This window comes from Copadichromis virginalis, linkage group LG22 (assembly GCF_057382275.1).
Source record: "Copadichromis virginalis isolate Kocher_CV1m ecotype Utaka linkage group LG22, C_Virginalis_male_GT1.1, whole genome shotgun sequence".
Classification (NCBI taxonomy): Eukaryota; Metazoa; Chordata; class Actinopteri; order Cichliformes; family Cichlidae; genus Copadichromis; species Copadichromis virginalis.
Window position 1 is genome coordinate 5,679,060 of NC_140638.1, and position 18,809 is coordinate 5,697,868.

General features: G+C 40.2%; 1 protein-coding gene across 1 annotated transcript; it reads left to right on the top strand.

The window, feature by feature from the left end:
• Positions 1–471: 471 nt before the first annotated feature.
• On the top strand, positions 472–15,564 carry LOC146682523 (class I histocompatibility antigen, F10 alpha chain-like). The gene is made up of 6 exons (XM_085446700.1): positions 472–699; positions 2,624–2,890; positions 8,405–8,707; positions 12,972–13,070; positions 13,193–13,210; positions 13,685–15,564. Exons 1-6 carry the CDS (start codon positions 654–656, stop codon positions 13,732–13,734), a joined length of 783 nt encoding a protein of 260 aa, XP_085302826.1. The 5' UTR covers positions 472–653; the 3' UTR covers positions 13,735–15,564.
• The last annotated feature ends 3,245 nt before the right edge of the window (positions 15,565–18,809 follow it).

Sequence of the window (18,809 nt, forward strand, 5' to 3'; positions counted from 1 at the left end):
CCTTCTCATTACAGAGATGCACATCACCTAATATGCTTAATTGGTAGTAGGCTTTCGAGCCTATACAGCTTGGAGTAAGACAACATGCATGAAGAGGATGATGTGGACAAAATACTCATTTGCCTAATAATTCTGCACTCCCTGTATATCATACTGTTCTGTTTGTTTGCTGTGGAGTTAACTGAAACCAGTGTTAACTAGATTATCTTTAACATGTTTCCGAGTAGTCCTCAGCAGATGATATGAGAACCACATTTTAAACAAATAATACCCTTAACCTATAAATCAAAAGTAAAAGTAATCTAAAAGCAGAAACATGATGAACAGGTTTTTAATTATAGGGGAATTTGACAGAGAGATGCTTCATGGGTGTGACTGAGAGGCAGTAAAAGCAACAACAAAGCAAACAGAAGAAGAAAGGTGTACTTCATGCCAAACTCTTAACCTGCTTTCTCACAAATGACACGGACAGCACGGAAAAGTCAATTTCCACACATTGGAGCTTTAACACTTTTGTAGTGAGGATCACAAGTCACAAGTAGTGAACAGATTAAGGAGGAAAATAAACACTGCAACACAAAACCAGGAAAAATCAACCTCAGCAAAAAGTTCTCGTCTATAAATTATATGCTTTTCCTCTTTGTGTATTCAGCATGAAGTTTTTGCTGTTGCTGCTTTTCTGCCACATTTCATCTTCAGGTAAGACCTTTTAAATATTTTACTTTTTTCTTTTGCATTAAAAGCAGTGTCCTGCAGTTTCCTATGGTTTATGATACCCTGAGTGTGGACACTTTATTAAGTACACTTTGACAATGATAGTTTGGACTGATTCAACACTATTCAAGAAAAGATCCATTATTGGATTGAGATCTGGTGATTTTGGAGGCCATTTGAGTTTAGTGAACTCATTGTAATCTTGAAGAAATAAGTTTGATGGGATTTGAGCTTTGTGACATAATGTTTTAGCCTGCTGGAAGCGCCCTTCAGAAGATGGGAACATGGTCCACATATCCATAAAGGGATAGACATGGTCTCCAACAATTCTCAGATGGGCTGTGGAGTTGAGTTGTTATTAAGATACTCAAGTTCCGTGATAAAATATCCCCGTTACCATTTCACCATTACCACAGTCTGAACTGTTGATACAAGGCAGGATACATCAATGCTTTTGTCAGGGTTTCTGGGTCTTTGACCCAGTATTCTTAGTTCATGTTCACTGTTTATATTCTGTCTGCTTCACCTCCTGTTTTATTGTGTTAGCCTTGGTCCATGTGCATTATGTTCCGTCCTCTTCCCATTATCATTAGTTCATTATGTTCAGCTGTGTACTCACCGGTCTCTCATTATCATCATTATCACCAGTCTGTGTATTTAAGCCCTCTGTTCTACCCATTCAATGTCGGGTCATTAATGATGTATGTCTGATGTCAATGTCGTCTGTATGTCCAGTCAGTCAGTCAGTCAGTCAGTCAGTCAGTCCTTTGTTCATTCGGTCAGCCAGCCATTTCCTCCCTCTGTACCGTTTGCTCACTCCTTCGGCAATAAACATCCACCTTCACCTACCTGCCTGTGAGTCCAGCGTTTGGGTCCTCCTTCTCTCATCCACGACACTACCCTTGACAGCTTTCATGTTCTCTATGCCAAATTCTGACTCTATCATCTGCATTTTGCATCACAAATCGAGACGTATTGGATCAGGCAATCTTTTTCCAATCTTCCGCTGCCAATTTTTGTGAATCCATGTAATCTATTGCCTCAGTTTCCTGTTCTTAGCTGAAATGAGTGGCAGCAAGTGTGTCCCATCTGCTTCAAGTTTTGATGTGATGTTTGTTCAAAAATGCTTTTTTACATGTATTGGTTTTAACAAGTTTTTCTTTGGGTTACTGTTGTTTTTATCAGTTCAAAGCATTATGCTGTTTTCCTTTGACCTCTGACATCAGCAACTTTTTTTCACCCAGAGAAATGCCGGTCACTTGATATTTTCTTTTTTGGACCATTCTTTGTAAACTCTAGAGACAAATTTGTGGAAAATTCCTAGTAGATCAGCAGTTCTGAAATACTCAGACCAGTATGTCTTAGAGACTTCTCTCTTAGATCACCTTTCTTCCTCATTCTGATACTTAGTAAGAACTGTAAAGGTTCATGTATTTTTCTTTTTTAACCCTTCTCTTAAGTGTTTTAAGAGAAGACATTAGAAGTTGATTTTGTATTTCAAATTTTCTGAAATCTTGTGTTTATGTATGCAAATTCATCTTTATGCAAGTATGCATTAATGTTCCTATTTTAAAGCTTGTTTTCTTGGCAGTGTAATAATAAACACTGGAAATTACATATTTAGAAACAAACACACAGGCAAATTGTATTTACAGTTAAAATGTTGACCTAAAATGTTACCATACCATGTTTTTTGACATAAGGATTTTTACATCAGTTATATAATGGCATTTGCTACAATTTTACCCATTTACTGGATTTTGTTTAACTATGGTATCTAAATAGAATATTATCTCATCAATTTCCATACGTAACCAGTGGAAACAATATGTCTGTTGGGTGTTTAATTATCTGAAGACTTGTTATTAGATGCTTCTAGTGTCTCATTCTGATATTCTGTTCTGTACAGTAAAACACTCCATGACTATTTTTTTCACTGCATCTTCTGGAGTCCCAAACTTCCCGGAGGTTGTGGCTGTTATGCTGAATGATGATGTAGAGGTCGGTTACTGTGACAGCAAACTCAAAACAGCTATACCCAAACAGGACTGGATGGAAACATTAAGAGATGAGGATCCAAAGTACTGGAAGCTGTACACAGGGGAGTGCACAGTGCATCAGCAACTATTTAAAGAAGAATTTCATGTTGTGAAAAAGCGCTTAAACCAAACGGGAGGTTTGTGCATTGAAGTTTGTTGATTTGGTTTTGTTCCACTAAAATAGATTACTCAGTGTATACATTGCATATCCCTGCTGTAGCTGTCTGAAGTGGAATTAATTTAACAAAAATGTATACCATGATATATTTTATGGAGTACCAGAAGATTCATGCATATTAAAATAGCAAAAAGGATCGTGCTTCAGTAATGGAATGTGAAATAATATACACATAATATACACTTTAGTAAATTCATGTTGCACAATGTGAGGTGCACATTTAAGCAGCATTATTCATTATTGAAGAATGAGATAAATGCCTTTGCTTTAGGTTTTTCAAATTAATACCTGAGTGTTTCTTAGTTTTACACTAGTCAGTTTGTCAGTTAATCGTTTTCCTTATGTAGTCAAGAAAGAAATTAGTGGCCAGGAACATTACTAGTAACAACTCATCATATTAAACAGGTGCACAAAAATAAAACCATAGATGCATATATTATCCTTAATGCTGAGAAATGAAACAGGGACAAGGTATTGAACAGGTTTACTGAAATTTATTTGTATACATATACATATATATATATATATATATATATATATATATATACATACATACATACAGTGGGGCAAAAAAGTATTTAGCCAGCCACCGATTGTGCAAGTTCCCCCGCCTAAAATGATGACAGAGGTCAGTAATTTGCACCAGAGGTACACTTCAACTGTGAGAGACAGAATGTGAAAAAAAAAATCCATGAATCCACATGGTAGGATTTGTAAAGAATTTATTCGTAAATCAGGGTGGAAAATAAGTATTTGGTCAATAACAAAAATACAACTCAATACTTTGTAACATAACCTTTGTTGGCAATAACAGAGGTCAAACGTTTACTATAGGTCTTTACCAGGTTTGCACACACAGTAGCTGGTATTTTGGCCCATTCCTCCATGCAGATCTTCTCGAGAGCAGTGATGTTTTGGGGCTGTCGCCGAGCAACACGGACTTTCAACTCCCGCCACAGATTTTCTATGGGGTTGAGGTCTGGAGACTGGCTAGGCCACTCCAGGACTTTCAAATGCTTCTTACGGAGCCACTCCTTTGTTGCCCGGGCGGTGTGTTTTGGATCATTGTCATGTTGGAAGACCCAGCCTCGTCTCATCTTCAAAGTTCTCACTGATGGAAGGAGGTTTTGGCTCAAAATCTCACGATACATGGCCCCATTCATTCTGTCCTTAACACGGATCAGTCGTCCTGTCCCCTTGGCAGAAAAACAGCCCCATAGCATGATGTTTCCACCCCCATGCTTCACAGTAGGTATGGTGTTCTTGGGATGCAACTCAGTATTCTTCTTCCTCCAAACACGACGAGTTGAGTTTATACCAAAAAGTTCTACTTTGGTTTCATCTGACCACATGACATTCTCCCAGTCCTCTGCTGTATCATCCATGTGCTCTCTGGCAAACTTCAGACGGGCCTGGACATGCACTGGCTTCAGCAGCGGAACACGTCTGGCACTGCGGGATTTGATTCCCTGCCGTTGTAGTGTGTTACTGATGGTGACCTTTGTTACTTTGGTCCCAGCTCTCTGCAGGTCATTCACCAGGTCCCCCCGTGTGGTTCTGGGATCTTTGCTCACCGTTCTCATGATCATTTTGACCCCGCGGGATGAGATCTTGCGTGGAGCCCCAGATCGAGGGAGATTATCAGTGGTCTTGTATGTCTTCCATTTTCTGATGATTGCTCCCACAGTTGATTTTTTCACACCAAGCTGCTTGCCTATTGTAGATTCACTCTTCCCAGTCTGGTGCAGGTCTACAATACTTTTCCTGGTGTCCTTCGAAAGCTCTTTGGTCTTGGCCATGGCGGAGTTTGGAGTCTGACTGTTTGAGGCTGTGGACAGGTGTCTTTTATACAGATGATGAGTTCAAACAGGTGCCATTCATACAGGTAACGAGTGGGGGACAGAAAAGCTTCTTACAGAAGACGTTACAGGTCTGTGAGAGCCAGAGATTTTCCTTGTTTGAGGTGACCAAATACTTATTTTCCACCCTAATTTACGAATAAATCCTTTACAAATCCTACCATGTGAATTCATGGATTTTTTCTTCACATTCTGTCTCTCACAGTTGAAGTGTACCTCTGGTGCAAATTACTGACCTCTGTCATCATTTTAAGTGGGGGAACTTGCACAATCGGTGGCTGACTAAATACTTTTTTGCCCCACTGTATATATATATATATTAGGGGTGCAACAATACACAAAATTCACGGTTCGGTTCGGTTCGATACTTTGGTGTCACAGTTCGATATTTTTTCGATACAAAAAAATGTTCATGACTTTTTAATTTGTCATTTATTAAAATTATAAATATATATTTTAACTCAAACGTACAGTTTTTAAATTTAATGTTGCTGAAACAACAAAGTCATAAAAAATAAATCTATCTGATCGAGAAATCACTCATCGTTGGAAAAAAGAGTTTATTACAGAGAAATGGCTCTTTCCAAAATAAAAGCTATACTATACGCTTCTTCTGGGCTATACTCTGAGCAGCATATTAAACATATCAGGTCCCCATAAGGAGAATCATGTGCTAACGGCTGTCTAAATGACTCGGGTAAAGTTTGTAGCATGCCTGCTTGTTGTTTTTGTCTGCTTCCACTTGTCTTTGCACTAGGATGATGTGCAGTCATATTCGTTGTGTTCCCACTAGTGCTGTCAGCGTTAATCTTGTTGAAATGACGTTAACGCCACAACACAGCAAATCTCCGTTAATGAGCTACCGCGGATCGCCCCGTGAGTGGGGCTGGACGGCCAACACGTTAAAAGAGCTAACTGCGCTAATGCACTAGTTCCCATGTAATTGAGCATTGCATGGCACATCCAACATACTGTTTTACTTTAGTCCATGACACGCTTACCTTCAGGGTCATACTTCACATGAAAACCAAAATAGTTCCAAACAGCAGATCTGAATGAGGGTGGGGGAGGTTCAGTTTGCCATGTTGCAAGGAGAGCTTAACTTCTGCGTCTCTAGCTTGCCCTGCACTCAGTGAATCTGCGTTCGACTACTCCGCCTAGGCTGCACTGTCGAGCGCAGATCCACTGAGCGCTCAACACAGACAGCATCGTTAGAAGGAAAGTTGATAAAATAAATTAAAAATGTTGTATTGTTCGATACATATGCGTACCGAACTGAAAGTACTGTATCGAACAGCTCAATATAGATACGAGTATCGTTGCACCCCTAATATATATGACTTTGGCTTACTGTAGTCTGTGTGTCTTTCTTAGCTGTCCACATTTACCAGAGACTGACTTCGTGTGAATGGGATGATGAGACTGACAAAGTCAGTGGTTTTAATCTGTATGGCTATGATGGAGAAGACTTCCTAACGTTTAACATGGAGACACAAACATGGATTGCCCCCAAACCACAGGCTGTCATTATAAAACATTTATGGGACAATGACAGTGCTCGAAATATCTTTTTTACAAATTACATCAACCAAGTTTGTGTTTATACACTAAAGACCAATCTGAAATATGGGATGAGCTTTCTGCTGAGAACAGGTAAATTAAAAACTTGATGTAGTTTCATGATTTATCATATATATATATATATATATTAGGGGTGCAACGATACACAAAATTCACGGTTCGGTTCGGTTCGATACTTTGGTGTCACGGTTCGATATTTTTTCGATACAAAAAAAATGTTCATGCCTTTTTAATTTGTCATTTATTAAAATTATAAATATATATTTTAACTCAAAAGTACAGTTTTTAAATTTAACCCTAACCCTTGTGCGTGTTTTTTATTTTGACAGCGAATGCGCACCACTTATGTGCACCCCTGGTTATTTAGCTCGTTATATTGCAGCCACAGAAATTATTTTGTCCATGAAACCATAAAGCTGCACTTTCTTTTTGCCTTATAGTCTGATTTGTCATAACTTCTCCGTTTTGTGGTAAGCTTTTCTTTGGCTGTCACTTCTTCACCCTGACCTGTCTTATTTGGCTCAGCAGAACTAAAATAATATAAAATATATATCATATATCCTGCTGCTTTTACACACGCACTCACATAAGCTCAGCGATTCTCTGTGCGATCAACCTCTCACATGTTCAAGCTTGCTGCGGGAGATTTCACTTGTCATGTTTGCATAGTAAGCCAACGATTAATAAGACAATGTCAGAGGAATTGGTGCACAAATTATCATCACTCACAGATCAGTGCTGTCGCTCTCTATACACAGTTCGCACGATTGCAAAGTGAAAGCAAAAAAACAAGCGCAAATTCAAACGCGATTTCAATATGTCACATATTGACAGTGGCTCACCGATGCCAATGACATAATTACCCAGCTACATTTCTGAAAGAATGCAAAAGCATTGACATATATTTTTCCTTTCTACAATAGCCCGACGGGCAGGGCAGAGATAGATTTTGGTAGCCCGACTGAAAAAATCGCTAGCCCCGGGACGTCGGGCTAGCGATATTGCGAGCCCTGTATCTGATTGAGGAATCACTCATCTTTGGAAAAGAGAGTTTATTACAGAGAAATGGCTCTTTCCAAAATAAAAGCTATACTATCCGCTTCTTCTGGGCTATATTCTCAGCAGCATATTAAACATATCAGGTCTCCATAAGGAGAATCCTGTGCTAACAGCTGTCTAAATGACTCGGCTAAAGTTTGTAGCATGCGTGCTTGTTGTTTTTGTCTGCTTCCACTTGTCTTTGCACTAGGATGATGTCGGCGTAAATGTGCAGTCATATTCGTTGTGTTCCCACTAGTGCTTTCAAGTTAATCTCGTTGAAATGACCTTAACGCCACAACACGGCAAATCTCCGTTAACGAGCTACCGCCGATCGCCCCGTGCATGGGGCTAGACGGCCAACACGTTAACGAGCTAACTGCGCTAATGCACTAGTTCCCATGTAATTGAGCATTGCATGGCACATCCAACATACTGTTTTACTTTAGTCCATGACTCGCTTACCTTCAGGGTCATACGTCACATGAAAACCAAAATAATTCCAAACGCCAGATCTGAATGAGGGTGGGAGAGGTCCATGTTGCAAGGAGAGCTTAACTTCTGTCTCGCTAGCTTGCCCTGCGCTCTTCCTTCTGACGCTGCTGTCTGTGTTGAGCGCTCAGTGAATCTGTGTTCGACTACCCCGCCTAGGCTGCACTCTCGAGCCTAGGCGGAGTAGTCGAACGCAGATTCACTGAGCGCTCAACACAGACAGCATCGTCAGAAGGAAAGTTGATAAAATAAATTACAAATTTTGTATTGTTCGATACATATGCGTACCGAACCGAAAGCACTGTATCGAACGGTTCAATATCGATACGAATATCGTTGCACCCCTAATATATATATATATATATATATATATATATATATATATATATATATACATATATATATATATATATATATATATATATATATATATAGCCTGCATTAAAATAATCATGAAGCCTATGCTTCCAATTAACTGTTAATTGATCAAATTTTCTCTTTAGAGCTTCCCTCAGTGTCTCTCCTCCAGAGGACTCCCTCCTCTTCAGTCAACTGCCACGCTACAGGTTTCTACCCCCACGGGGCCATGATGTTCTGGAGAAGGAATGGAGAAGAGATTCATGAAGGTGTGAATCATGGAGAAATCCTGCCAAACCATGACGGCACTTTCCAGATGAGTGTTGACTTGGACCTTTCAACAGTGACACCTGAGGAATTCGGGAATTATGACTGTGTGTTTCAGCTTTCTGGTGTTAAAAAAGACATCATCACCAAACTGGACAAAGCCATGATCAGGACCAACTGGGGTAAGACTGGAATAGTCTTATAGATATGAGAAAGACATATTCAGTCTTTTGTATTTGCTCTGTAGTTCAAATGTTTTCTACTTTTGTAGAATCTTGAAGTTGTTTCTGACCAGGATATGTCCGTTATTGTGCTCAAAGGAGCTTGCAAAGAAAAGCGTCTGGACTTCTTTAAGTTACTTGAAGACATTTCACCTCTCATCCGAGAAGCTTCCTCAGTTCCAAGGTCAAATGGCGGAGAGTCCCAGATATAAACCCAGTGGGAGTAATTGTGTATCCATTGTGTATCAGTAATCCGTTATTGTGCATTTTACAAAATTATGTTGGACTTTTTTAATTTGTGCAATACCTTCAGAAATATCCTATCTAGTATGATGCTGAAAAACTAGTCCATCCATTTTTTCTTCCAAGCCTTACAGTTGTAAAAAATATCATTGTAATTAATTTATTATCAGGTTGTCCTTAAAACTAATTGGAAAACCTTCAGTGTTAACAAACAAATGGATTACACGACAGTCTTTTCCCGTTTCATTTGTTAGGCTATGCCCTCTCTATTTCTGGTAATTCCATGGAAACCCAAACAAAACACTCAATAAGACTCTAATGCCTGGTTCTCAATCTCACAGCCCATGTCATCCCTACTTGTGGGCCGCATAATGACGTGAAGAAATATTTTTAAAAATAATTATTACAAAAATATGTTAATATGAAGTCAATATGAGCAGTATTAGAGTCATAGCCCTAAAGAATGTAGCCTCATGGGCAGTGTAGTCCAAGCTGCAGGGAGAATGTGTGGGACTCCCCCTCCCGTTATGTGTGTGTGTGTGTGAGGGAGGGAGGGAGGGAGGGAGGGAGAAAAAGGAGAGTCGAAAAGTGTGAGTTGTCCCAGGCCCCAGGACATAATTAGGACAAAGTTTATAATAAAAAACAAAATGCTTTATTATTGTGGCGGGACGTGGTTTGCGATGCCACTGCAGGTGAGATGGACTCACCAGCACGGCATCTACAATCATGCCTTGATGGCTTAAATCCTGTGCTCTTTTTGTGTTATTGTTGTTTTTGGTGGTGATGTGTACGGATGGCAGTGGGAGAGCTGCAGCCGTTGAATGTACTGTTTTAGCAACCGTGTGATTATTATAAGGGTTGTATTGTATTGTAAGGGTGGACAGCTCGCGGGCAGGACCAACTCGGGATGAGCCGGAGGCTGGCGTGCCAGCGGGACCTGCCAAGCTGAAGACGGAGGTCGAGGTGCGCAGGGGTCTTGCAATGCCCGAGGGCGGCCGGTCCGGCCTGTCTTCCAACAAAGGCTGGCACGCTCCGTGGTCCTGTGTGCTGGCTGCCTGCCCAACTGCCAGTGAGCCCCGACTCACTTCCATGCCTGCTGCGCCACCACTGTTTGCCACCTGGGTGGCCACCGGACCAGCTCCGGGGTTGCTACTGGAGACGCGGGGGACCCCTGGAACCACGTCGTCACCGGCGTCACTGGATGCGCGGGCGACCGCCAGAGTGGACACTTCCCCATCGCTGGGCCCTGGCCTGGGGCGCTGATGGTCCAAGCCGATTCACTTGCCTCCTCGCAGAGGGGAGAGTAGGTTCGGCTGAATGCCCCGCAGGCTTCAGAGAGGCGATGGGGGTATATGGTGGGGCGTGGTCTGCGATGCCGCTGCAGGTGAAATGCATTCAACTGCACAGCATCTACAGCTTAAAATCTGTGCTCTGCTTGTGTTGTTGGTGGTGATGTGTATGGCTGGCAGCAGGAGAGCTGCAGCCGCTGAATGTACTGTTACAGCAACCGTGTGATTATTGTATGAATAAATAATGCTGCAAGTCATGTAAATGCCAGCAGCATTAATGGAGCACTTTTTGACATTGCCTGCAGTACCATGGCACAGGCCAAGCAGATCAGGTGGACAACCGCTGCATCAGTGGCGTATACGAAACAGGTCTGGCGGAGCTGCAGTACCAGTGATTCTCCATCGAGGAGAATGGGAGATCCTAGGTAGCTTGCCAGGTAGCCGGTGTAGGCATTGACATGCTTTGGTAGGTTTTTGGGGAAGGAGTTTCTCGGGCAGCTTGGCTGGAAGCCGACGTCAATGGAGACCCTTGAACTGAGCAGGACCAGGCAGAGCACTGACCACAGGTTTGTACCTAGCTGGATCAGATGGTGCAGAGACCTCTGGTGGAGGCTGGACAGGTGGTTGATCAGGTAGTGGTGTGGAGGCTGCAAGTGGTTGAGCAAGTAGCGGGTGGAAGTCACAGAAACATGATAGAGAAACAGTCTTTAAATATTTTGAGGTGAGGTTAACAGTCTCAGTCCTAATTTTTGTAACCTCAGGAAGCTTGAGAAAAACTGTCAGTTTCACTCACCCCAGGCGTCCGCACCAACCGAGTGAACTGTAGACTCCGGTGGTGCTTTTTGAAGTCCTTTTTTTTTGCCTTGGTTAGGGTGGGGATGAACTTTGAAGCCATGTAGAGCTGGTGAAGGAGTGGATTGCTTGGAAAAATGGCTTCCACGACATTTAGCCCTACTGACCTAACTTTGAGGACAGAAGTCTAGGGGCCTTTCTCAATATGCGTACTTGTGCGTTTAACGTTTAAGTTATTTTCAAGCAAGAATGTAGCTGTGTAAACTTCAAATATCTGCTCGATTTATCAAGATATCATATATTTCCAAACGCGCTCCGACGTTTTCGGAGAGGTCTGTGACCTGCCAGCTCCATAGCAGACAGCGAGGTCGAGGATCATTAGCGGCGCATCGTTTTCACCCCCGTGGTCTTTTCGCTACTCAGGTTAAACAAACCCCAAACCCCAGTAGCTGTCTATTGTATTGAGTGTCCACTAAAATAAAAATAAAAGCGTTCTAACATCTCACCTGCTTGTATTTATTAAGGTATGTACATGTACACTATTTTTATTAATAGAGATTTCACTACTGAGGTTAAACATGATATATAAGTAACTTAGATCACTTCTAAATGTTAATGTTTGCTTTATTTCAGTGTTTTATTTGTTCCTGAGTAAACCGGTTTGGCTGTGATTAGAGTTAAGCTTCATAACATATTACTCACAGTTAAATTAAGAGGGGATGGCAGAAAAAACTCCGGACCTGTGACATCATCAAGTACGCTGGTGTTCCAATTGTACAAATCGCGAGTCCGTGCTCGCGTTCTCGGCAAGTCCGTACTCCCGTGCGGTCTCGGCAAGTCCGGCCTCGCCGAGAACGTTGACAGTGAGTTGAGTCTGCTGAGACCATTGTGATTGGTCTGTACCGTCATATCTGCTGCAGACAGCATGGAGTGAAGACAGTGTGGACCTAAATGTGGACTACAGAGACAGAGTAAGATGTTAACAAAAGATGAGCCTTTATTTTGGGTTGCACAACTCGACAAATAAAAGCATGGGAAGAATTTGTTAGAGCTAACAAAACCTAAACTGGGGAAAGCTAAAAACAAAAAACACAAATTGAATAGAAAAAAACCCCGCAAAAACCTGAATCACAAAACTTAGGACCTGGAACCATGAAACTTGAAAACACAAGGGACGCTAAGCAGACACACCAACAACAGACAGAGGAGAACAGATGACTAAATACATGTGGAAAACAAGGGGATGGGAAAAAAGAGGGAAACACGGCATAGGCTAATCAGAAACAATGAGACAGGAAGAAAAACAAAACTGAACATACTACACACAGGATGAGGGACTATCAAAATAAAACAGGAAAAACAGGAATAAAGAAACAAGGATGACTAGATGTAACACAAGGAACACAGCGGAGGCACAGTAACAAAACCTAGATACCTAACTAGATAACTAGATACCATAAAATAAGCAGAGAATAACTAAGGTAGCTAGATATACAAATGACTATACCAAGAAAAAATGCTAATATCAAGGGATATTCCAAAAACAAAAAAAGAAAAAGAAAAAAGAAACATGCTTGGTTCCCCAGACCCAGGATCATGACACCAACAGATGATCAAATAATCTCAGACCTTCCATCCATACTTTGTGAGTCTCTGTTCCTTCAATATTCACGCTGTTAATGTGGTTTGCAGTTTGTCAATCATGTTCACAAAATCTTTCTTTGGTTTTCAAATAGTGCCTATAATCTGCTATAGAACAAAAACAAAAAGCAATTGGTTGAAAAGAGGGTTAATGTGTGAGTCATGTCTTAAGGTACACTATCGAACCCTTTTTTCTATGAGGAGTCAATCATTACAATTCTTTGTTTCCTTTTTTTATTTGTTTGTTTTGTTTTGAACAGAGAAGCCCTTTGACACAACCAATTCCATCATCTCTGCTGTGGCTCCTCTTGCTGCCACCCTCATAGTGGCTGCTGCTTTCATTTGCAAAAAGAAGAAAGGTAAGATGAAAAAAACACCTATTCTCTTCTCATCTTCTCTACTTAAATTTGATGCTTGGAAAATTCAGCATTTCTCTGAAATGTAATAAATAAGGGAAATATTTTTTTTCCTCTTGTTTCAGCTGAATGCCCTCCCTGTCGTGAGTAAAACCTATTCATGTTTTTACTATAATGAATAGCAGATTAAGAGTGAAAAGTCCTCCTTTGTGAATAAGCAAAATGTCCATGCCCATGATTTCAAATAATAAGGACACTGTATCCATAAGTAATACCTGTAAACCAAACATTCAGATTTTGGACTACATCAGAAATCTCCTGCCCCTAATCCCTGTATATCACTGCAGTTTGACACATTTCAGATGACTCTTGCTGTAAACTGACAGAGTGGGGGGTGAGCACAGATGGCTTACATACCTGCTGTGCACAAACATTAAAAGTCCACTTACTTTCCATTGTATTTTGCCAAGTAAAACACAAAATACAAAAGTAAGGAAATACTAAGAGTAATGACAGACGTGACTAAGAGTTAAATGGTAATAAAAACATAATTATACCAGCTGTTTATTAAAGAAAATTATGCAGCGTACGTAAACTCAGTTTGTTTTTTCTTACAGCTCCTGACAACATCTCTGAACTCTCTGAGAAACTGAATCCAGAAGCCTGATAAACACTCTGCACACAGTAAATTACCTTAGAAGAGCAATAGGTTAGGTTGTGATATCAACTAAAAAACTTTCTTAAAATTCAATGGTCAATGGTCAATGGTAACTTTCTTGAACTTTCTTAAAATTCTTGAATATTTCTCCATTATATTTAAGAGTTACTGTAAAGTCTGCACTTCTGTATATATGTATAAGTATGTTGTGGGTAACTGTCTTACATTAATTTTTTGTTACATCTTGACATTGAAATTCTGTAGTATCATGCATACAAAATGGCCTGTATTGTATATGTCTGTGAAGGTTCTCAGTCATCCAGGTCATCGTAGTCAAAGGAGCTTGCAAAGAAAAGCATCTGGACTTCTTTAAGTTACTTGAAGACGTTTCACCTCTCATCCGAGAAGCTTCTTCAGTTCTAAGGTCAAATGGTGGAGAGTCCCAGATATAAGCCTAGTGGGAGTATCCCCCCACAGAGGGATAGCGCTTTACTTAGTCCCTAAGGACCCCAAAGCGATTTACACTACATTCTGTCATCCACCCATTCACACACACATTCACACACTGGTGATGGCAAGCTACATTGTAGCCACAGGCACCCTGGGCCCACTGACAGAGGCGAGGCTGCTGGACACTGGCGCCACCGGGCCCTCTGACCATGTACAAAAGTGCCAGAATTTAAAGAAACAACTTGTTTTACTATAATTAGTAGTGTATGAGAAAAAAAAGAAATGTGTTACATGAAATATAAACCAATGAGCTTGTGGTAGGACTTGACCTTCACAGCTAAAGAAGTGCAGGAGACAGATGCTAGCCAGTGTAGCGAGTGATTTATTCACCATCTTGTGACCAAACAATATTTACAAAAAAATAAAAAAACTCAACTCCATAATTAACTCAGTTCAAATAAACATAACTGAACTTAAATTAATGGAAATTAAGGTCAAAATGCACACAGCTACACTGACCTGATCCTTTTTCTGAACCCCTGTATTCATCTGCTTAAATAGACCATTCACCCCAGGACTATTCCATTAGGTAGGTAGGATGAACATTAACATACTCCAACCTATCCTACTACCCTTTACTAGCAAAAAAAAAAATCTCTACGGTATATTCAATACATATTGCACCAATAAATCCATATCTGTATAAACACAGTCTACAATCAGCTTTATTAAATTACCAAGATTCTCCCTCCTTCTTCACCTGGTCTCTTCTTGTGACCTCAGATTAACCAGGAAGCTATAAATAAAGGAAGTAAAACTATATTTTCTCCTTTTGTTCCTGGAACACAGGTAGGTAAGGTGAGTTCAGACTAAACCAATTAACAGTTGAAATAAATAACATGTTAACTTAACAAACTTTGATTTAAACCAAGATGTTATGTTAATAATCTATAAAAGAGCAAAACATAAACAAACCTGGGATAGTAGGTTTGCCTATTGCAGACTATATATGAAATATGGTTAAATCAAAACAAGAATGTTAACTAAGAATATGGACAAATGGTGTTCTCACCTAGTGATGGCCAAATTAAGCTTTCTGAAGCGTTGAAGCTTGTATTGAAAAACGGTTCATTTCTCGAAGCTTTTCAACACAGTCTTCTCTGGTGACATCTGGTGGCCAAAAATATGAAGAGCAACTTGAATCTACAAAATGAAATGGACTGCTTCATTATGATTGCCCACTCTACAGAGTGGAATTCTGTTTCATATTGGGCCACCGTTGTGTTGCTTTGACCATGTATTGGTTATTTGGGTTTTGTTTTGTTTTGTTTTTTTGGGGGGGGGCTGAAAAAAAATGTTATGTTTAATAAATAATTTTGATCAATAATCTTTCCTTGTTTAAATATGCGCCATGGTGTGGTCTTTCTTTACTTGTGACTTCTTGATCTTGGTAAATAAAATAACTGAAAAATACATATAATAATATACAGCACACCAAGCATTTCACTACATATCGTACTGTGTATGACTGTGTACGTGACAAATAAAATTTGAATTTGAATTTGAATTATGGAGTATGCTTCTGCTGTGAGATCCTGCCTCCATGTACTTAGGAAATTAATCACTGGACAGCTGGACAGGTATGTTTATAAATATCATTATATTAGGCGAAATTTCTTATACATATTTCTGACCTAAGGGTTGGATTTATTGTGAATTGGAAAGGGAAAATGCTTATAAACAGGGCTGGGTGTCATCACTGATTCTAGAATCGATTCGATCCACGATTTGATTCAATTTGAATCGGGGAAATTTTGCCTCAGGCAGTCCAAAATATTATAATTCTGATCACTTATCAGTACATATCCATATTTTTATATCTATAAAAATAAAGCTGAGACTTCATCACAGGTGTAAACATCACAGCAGATTCCTTTGTGTCAAAGTAACTCAGAATAAAATACAGAAAAACATGAAGGCAATTTTCCTGGCCTGGCTTATGTGAGTACAAGAAAACAATGATTAGAGTACAATGTCCTGAAGTTTGCTTAGATGAGAGGGTCCAGCTCTAGATCACAGGAATAGGAAAGGATTTGTGAATGTCTGTGTGTTTTAGGTTGGTTTAGCTATAGGCCTGAGTCTCTGTGTAATTGTGTAGAGGGAGAGGCACTGGGGGTCTGCCTGTCATAAAAGAAAATAGGAAGCCACAGTTGGGGGATGCTAGGACTGTATGGAACAGATAGGAAAGAGAGGAGCAGTCTGTTACCCTTGTCCCTGAATAAAGGCTCATAACTGTCACAACTTAGAAGTAGGTTTGCAGGAGACCCTCCCCATGCTTAGCTGTAAAAGTAAGACAATAAGAGGCCAGTGGCCCAGTGGAAACTGCCAAATGGAAGTAGAGTGGGGGTCTCAGTGTTTGTAACCTGATAATTATGGTCTGGAGGGGAGATGGACTTTTATGACAGGCAGGGAGTCACATATACAGAGACACACACCCAGTGTTTTAACTGTTACGACACACAACTCACGTGCACACACGCACAGGTATGTGCGCGCACACAAGCACTCACCTGCTCGCACATACATACACAAACACAGTGTTTTGGGTTTATAACACATCATGTGGGTTTACGATTGGGGGTCGCTTCTATAAAACTGCTTGTAACAGACAAAGAAGTTGAGATTTTTGCAGAGGGACTGCCGGGCCCTGTATATCTCCCCTTGTGGAAGGTGCATGAGTGTCTGAAGATGAATAAAGGTTTTGTGAAATAACTACTGAGTTCCGGTGTCGTCTCTGGAGGCCTGAGTAATAAAAAGAACTGGGGTGAAACAGAAAACGGAACACTTTTCATAGCAGATAACCTTAACAATATTCTGCAATAGAAAAAAAACGGAAGAAAACCATGAATCAGCATATAAACATTACCTGATGCTGCTGAAGTAAAGCAGGGCAATGTCACAGAGGTTTAATTAGAGATACAGCTAAGCATTTTGCAATTTCGCATGATTTTAAAAAGTTTACATTTTTTCAGTATTTAACAGCAGAAACGAGACTTCCTTGTCGGAAGTCAGTACATAACGGTAGACTTGTGGGTAATAAGCAAGCGAAAAATGCACTGAGAGAGAGAGAGAGAGCTGTGCATGAAGCCCTGACGGCATGTCGGGGCTTCATGCACAGCATGCCATCGGGTCAGAAAGGCGACATCTCTCTGATTCTGACTCTGTGCTTGTCCTGCTAGACCTCAGTTCCGCAGTTGGATACTGCTGACCATAATATTCTATTAGAGCAATTGCTTTGTATCATATCTATCTAATAGACTCCAATTTGTTCATGTAAATGGAGAGTCCTCTTCACACACTAAGGTGAACTATGGTGTTCTACAGGGTTCAGTGCTAGGACCAATTTACATTATACATGGTTCCCCTAGGCAGTATCATTAGAAGACATAGTGTACATTTTCACTGCTATGCAGATGACACCCAGCTCTATTAGTTATTGTCAGCCCTGAAATATGGTATCTAACCAGATTCTTACTCTGGATGGCCAGTAACACTGTGAGGAACCTTGGAGTCAAGATATGTCCTTCATCGCACATATTAAACAAATATCTAAGACTGCGTTCTTCCATTTGCGCAACATCTCTAAAATTAGAAATATCCTGTCTCACAGTGACGCTGAAAAACTAGTTCATGCATTTATTACTTCCAGGCTGGACTACTGCAATTCATTATTATCAGGATGTCCTAAAAACTCGCTGAAAAGCCTTCAGCTAATCCAAAATGCTGCAGCAAGAGTACTGACAGGGACTAGAAAGAGAGAGCATATTTCTCCTGTTTTGGCTTCCTGTTAAATCCAGAATTGAATTTAAAATCTTGCATACAAGGTCTTAAATAATCAGGCCCCATCTTATCTGAATGACCTTGTAGTACCATATCACCCTATTAGAGCACTTCGCTCTCACACTGCAGGCTTACTTGTTGTTCCTAGAGTATTTAAAAGTAGAATGGGAGGCAGAGCCTTCAGTTTTAAGGCATTGATTGATGGGCATATCATAAAAATCTTCCTAAAGCCCGTTGAAAGACTCCCATTAGGCCAATCTGTATTTTTGGGGGGTTGGTTCATTTTAAGTTATCTTGTATCCTACAATGTTAAACCAGATGCTCACTCTTGACATTAATTTTGGTGGTTCTCCAAGTATTCATGCCATATAATTATTTGGCCAGCTGTCTTTCTTGACACAACCCACAGCTATATGAACTGGGGATATTTCATATGTTACACAAACGTGTAAACTGCGCCTCTACATATCCACTCATTAACATGCAGCGCAACAAATATCCATTTTAAATGATGAAAAATTTATTTTTTTTAATGTTCTAGAACATTATTGCTCATATTTAATTAACCATCATGTTAAAAGTGCTTATTCGTTAAAGTAAAATGAAAATGAAACACTGAGTAGATGAGATTGCTTTTAAACCCTACATGCATTGTGTATTATATGACTGTTTGTAATGAACTTAAATAAACAATTTACATTTTTAAGCAATAAATTGCATTAACAGCCTCTCTTGGCATTGGTTCCTGGACCCTCTGCTCCACCCTCCACCTGCAGCTAAGCCAATGCAACATA

Coding starts and splice junctions, on each gene's coding strand:
- LOC146682523 (XM_085446700.1), top strand. CDS start 654: ATGAAGTTTTTGCTGTTGCTGCTTTTCTGCCACATTTCATCTTCAG. Junction 700..2,623: donor CTGCCACATTTCATCTTCAG/GTAAGACCTTTT, acceptor TGTTCTGTACAG/TAAAACACTCCATGACTATT. Junction 8,708..12,971: donor CATGATCAGGACCAACTGGG/GTAAGACTGGAA, acceptor TGTTTTGAACAG/AGAAGCCCTTTGACACAACC.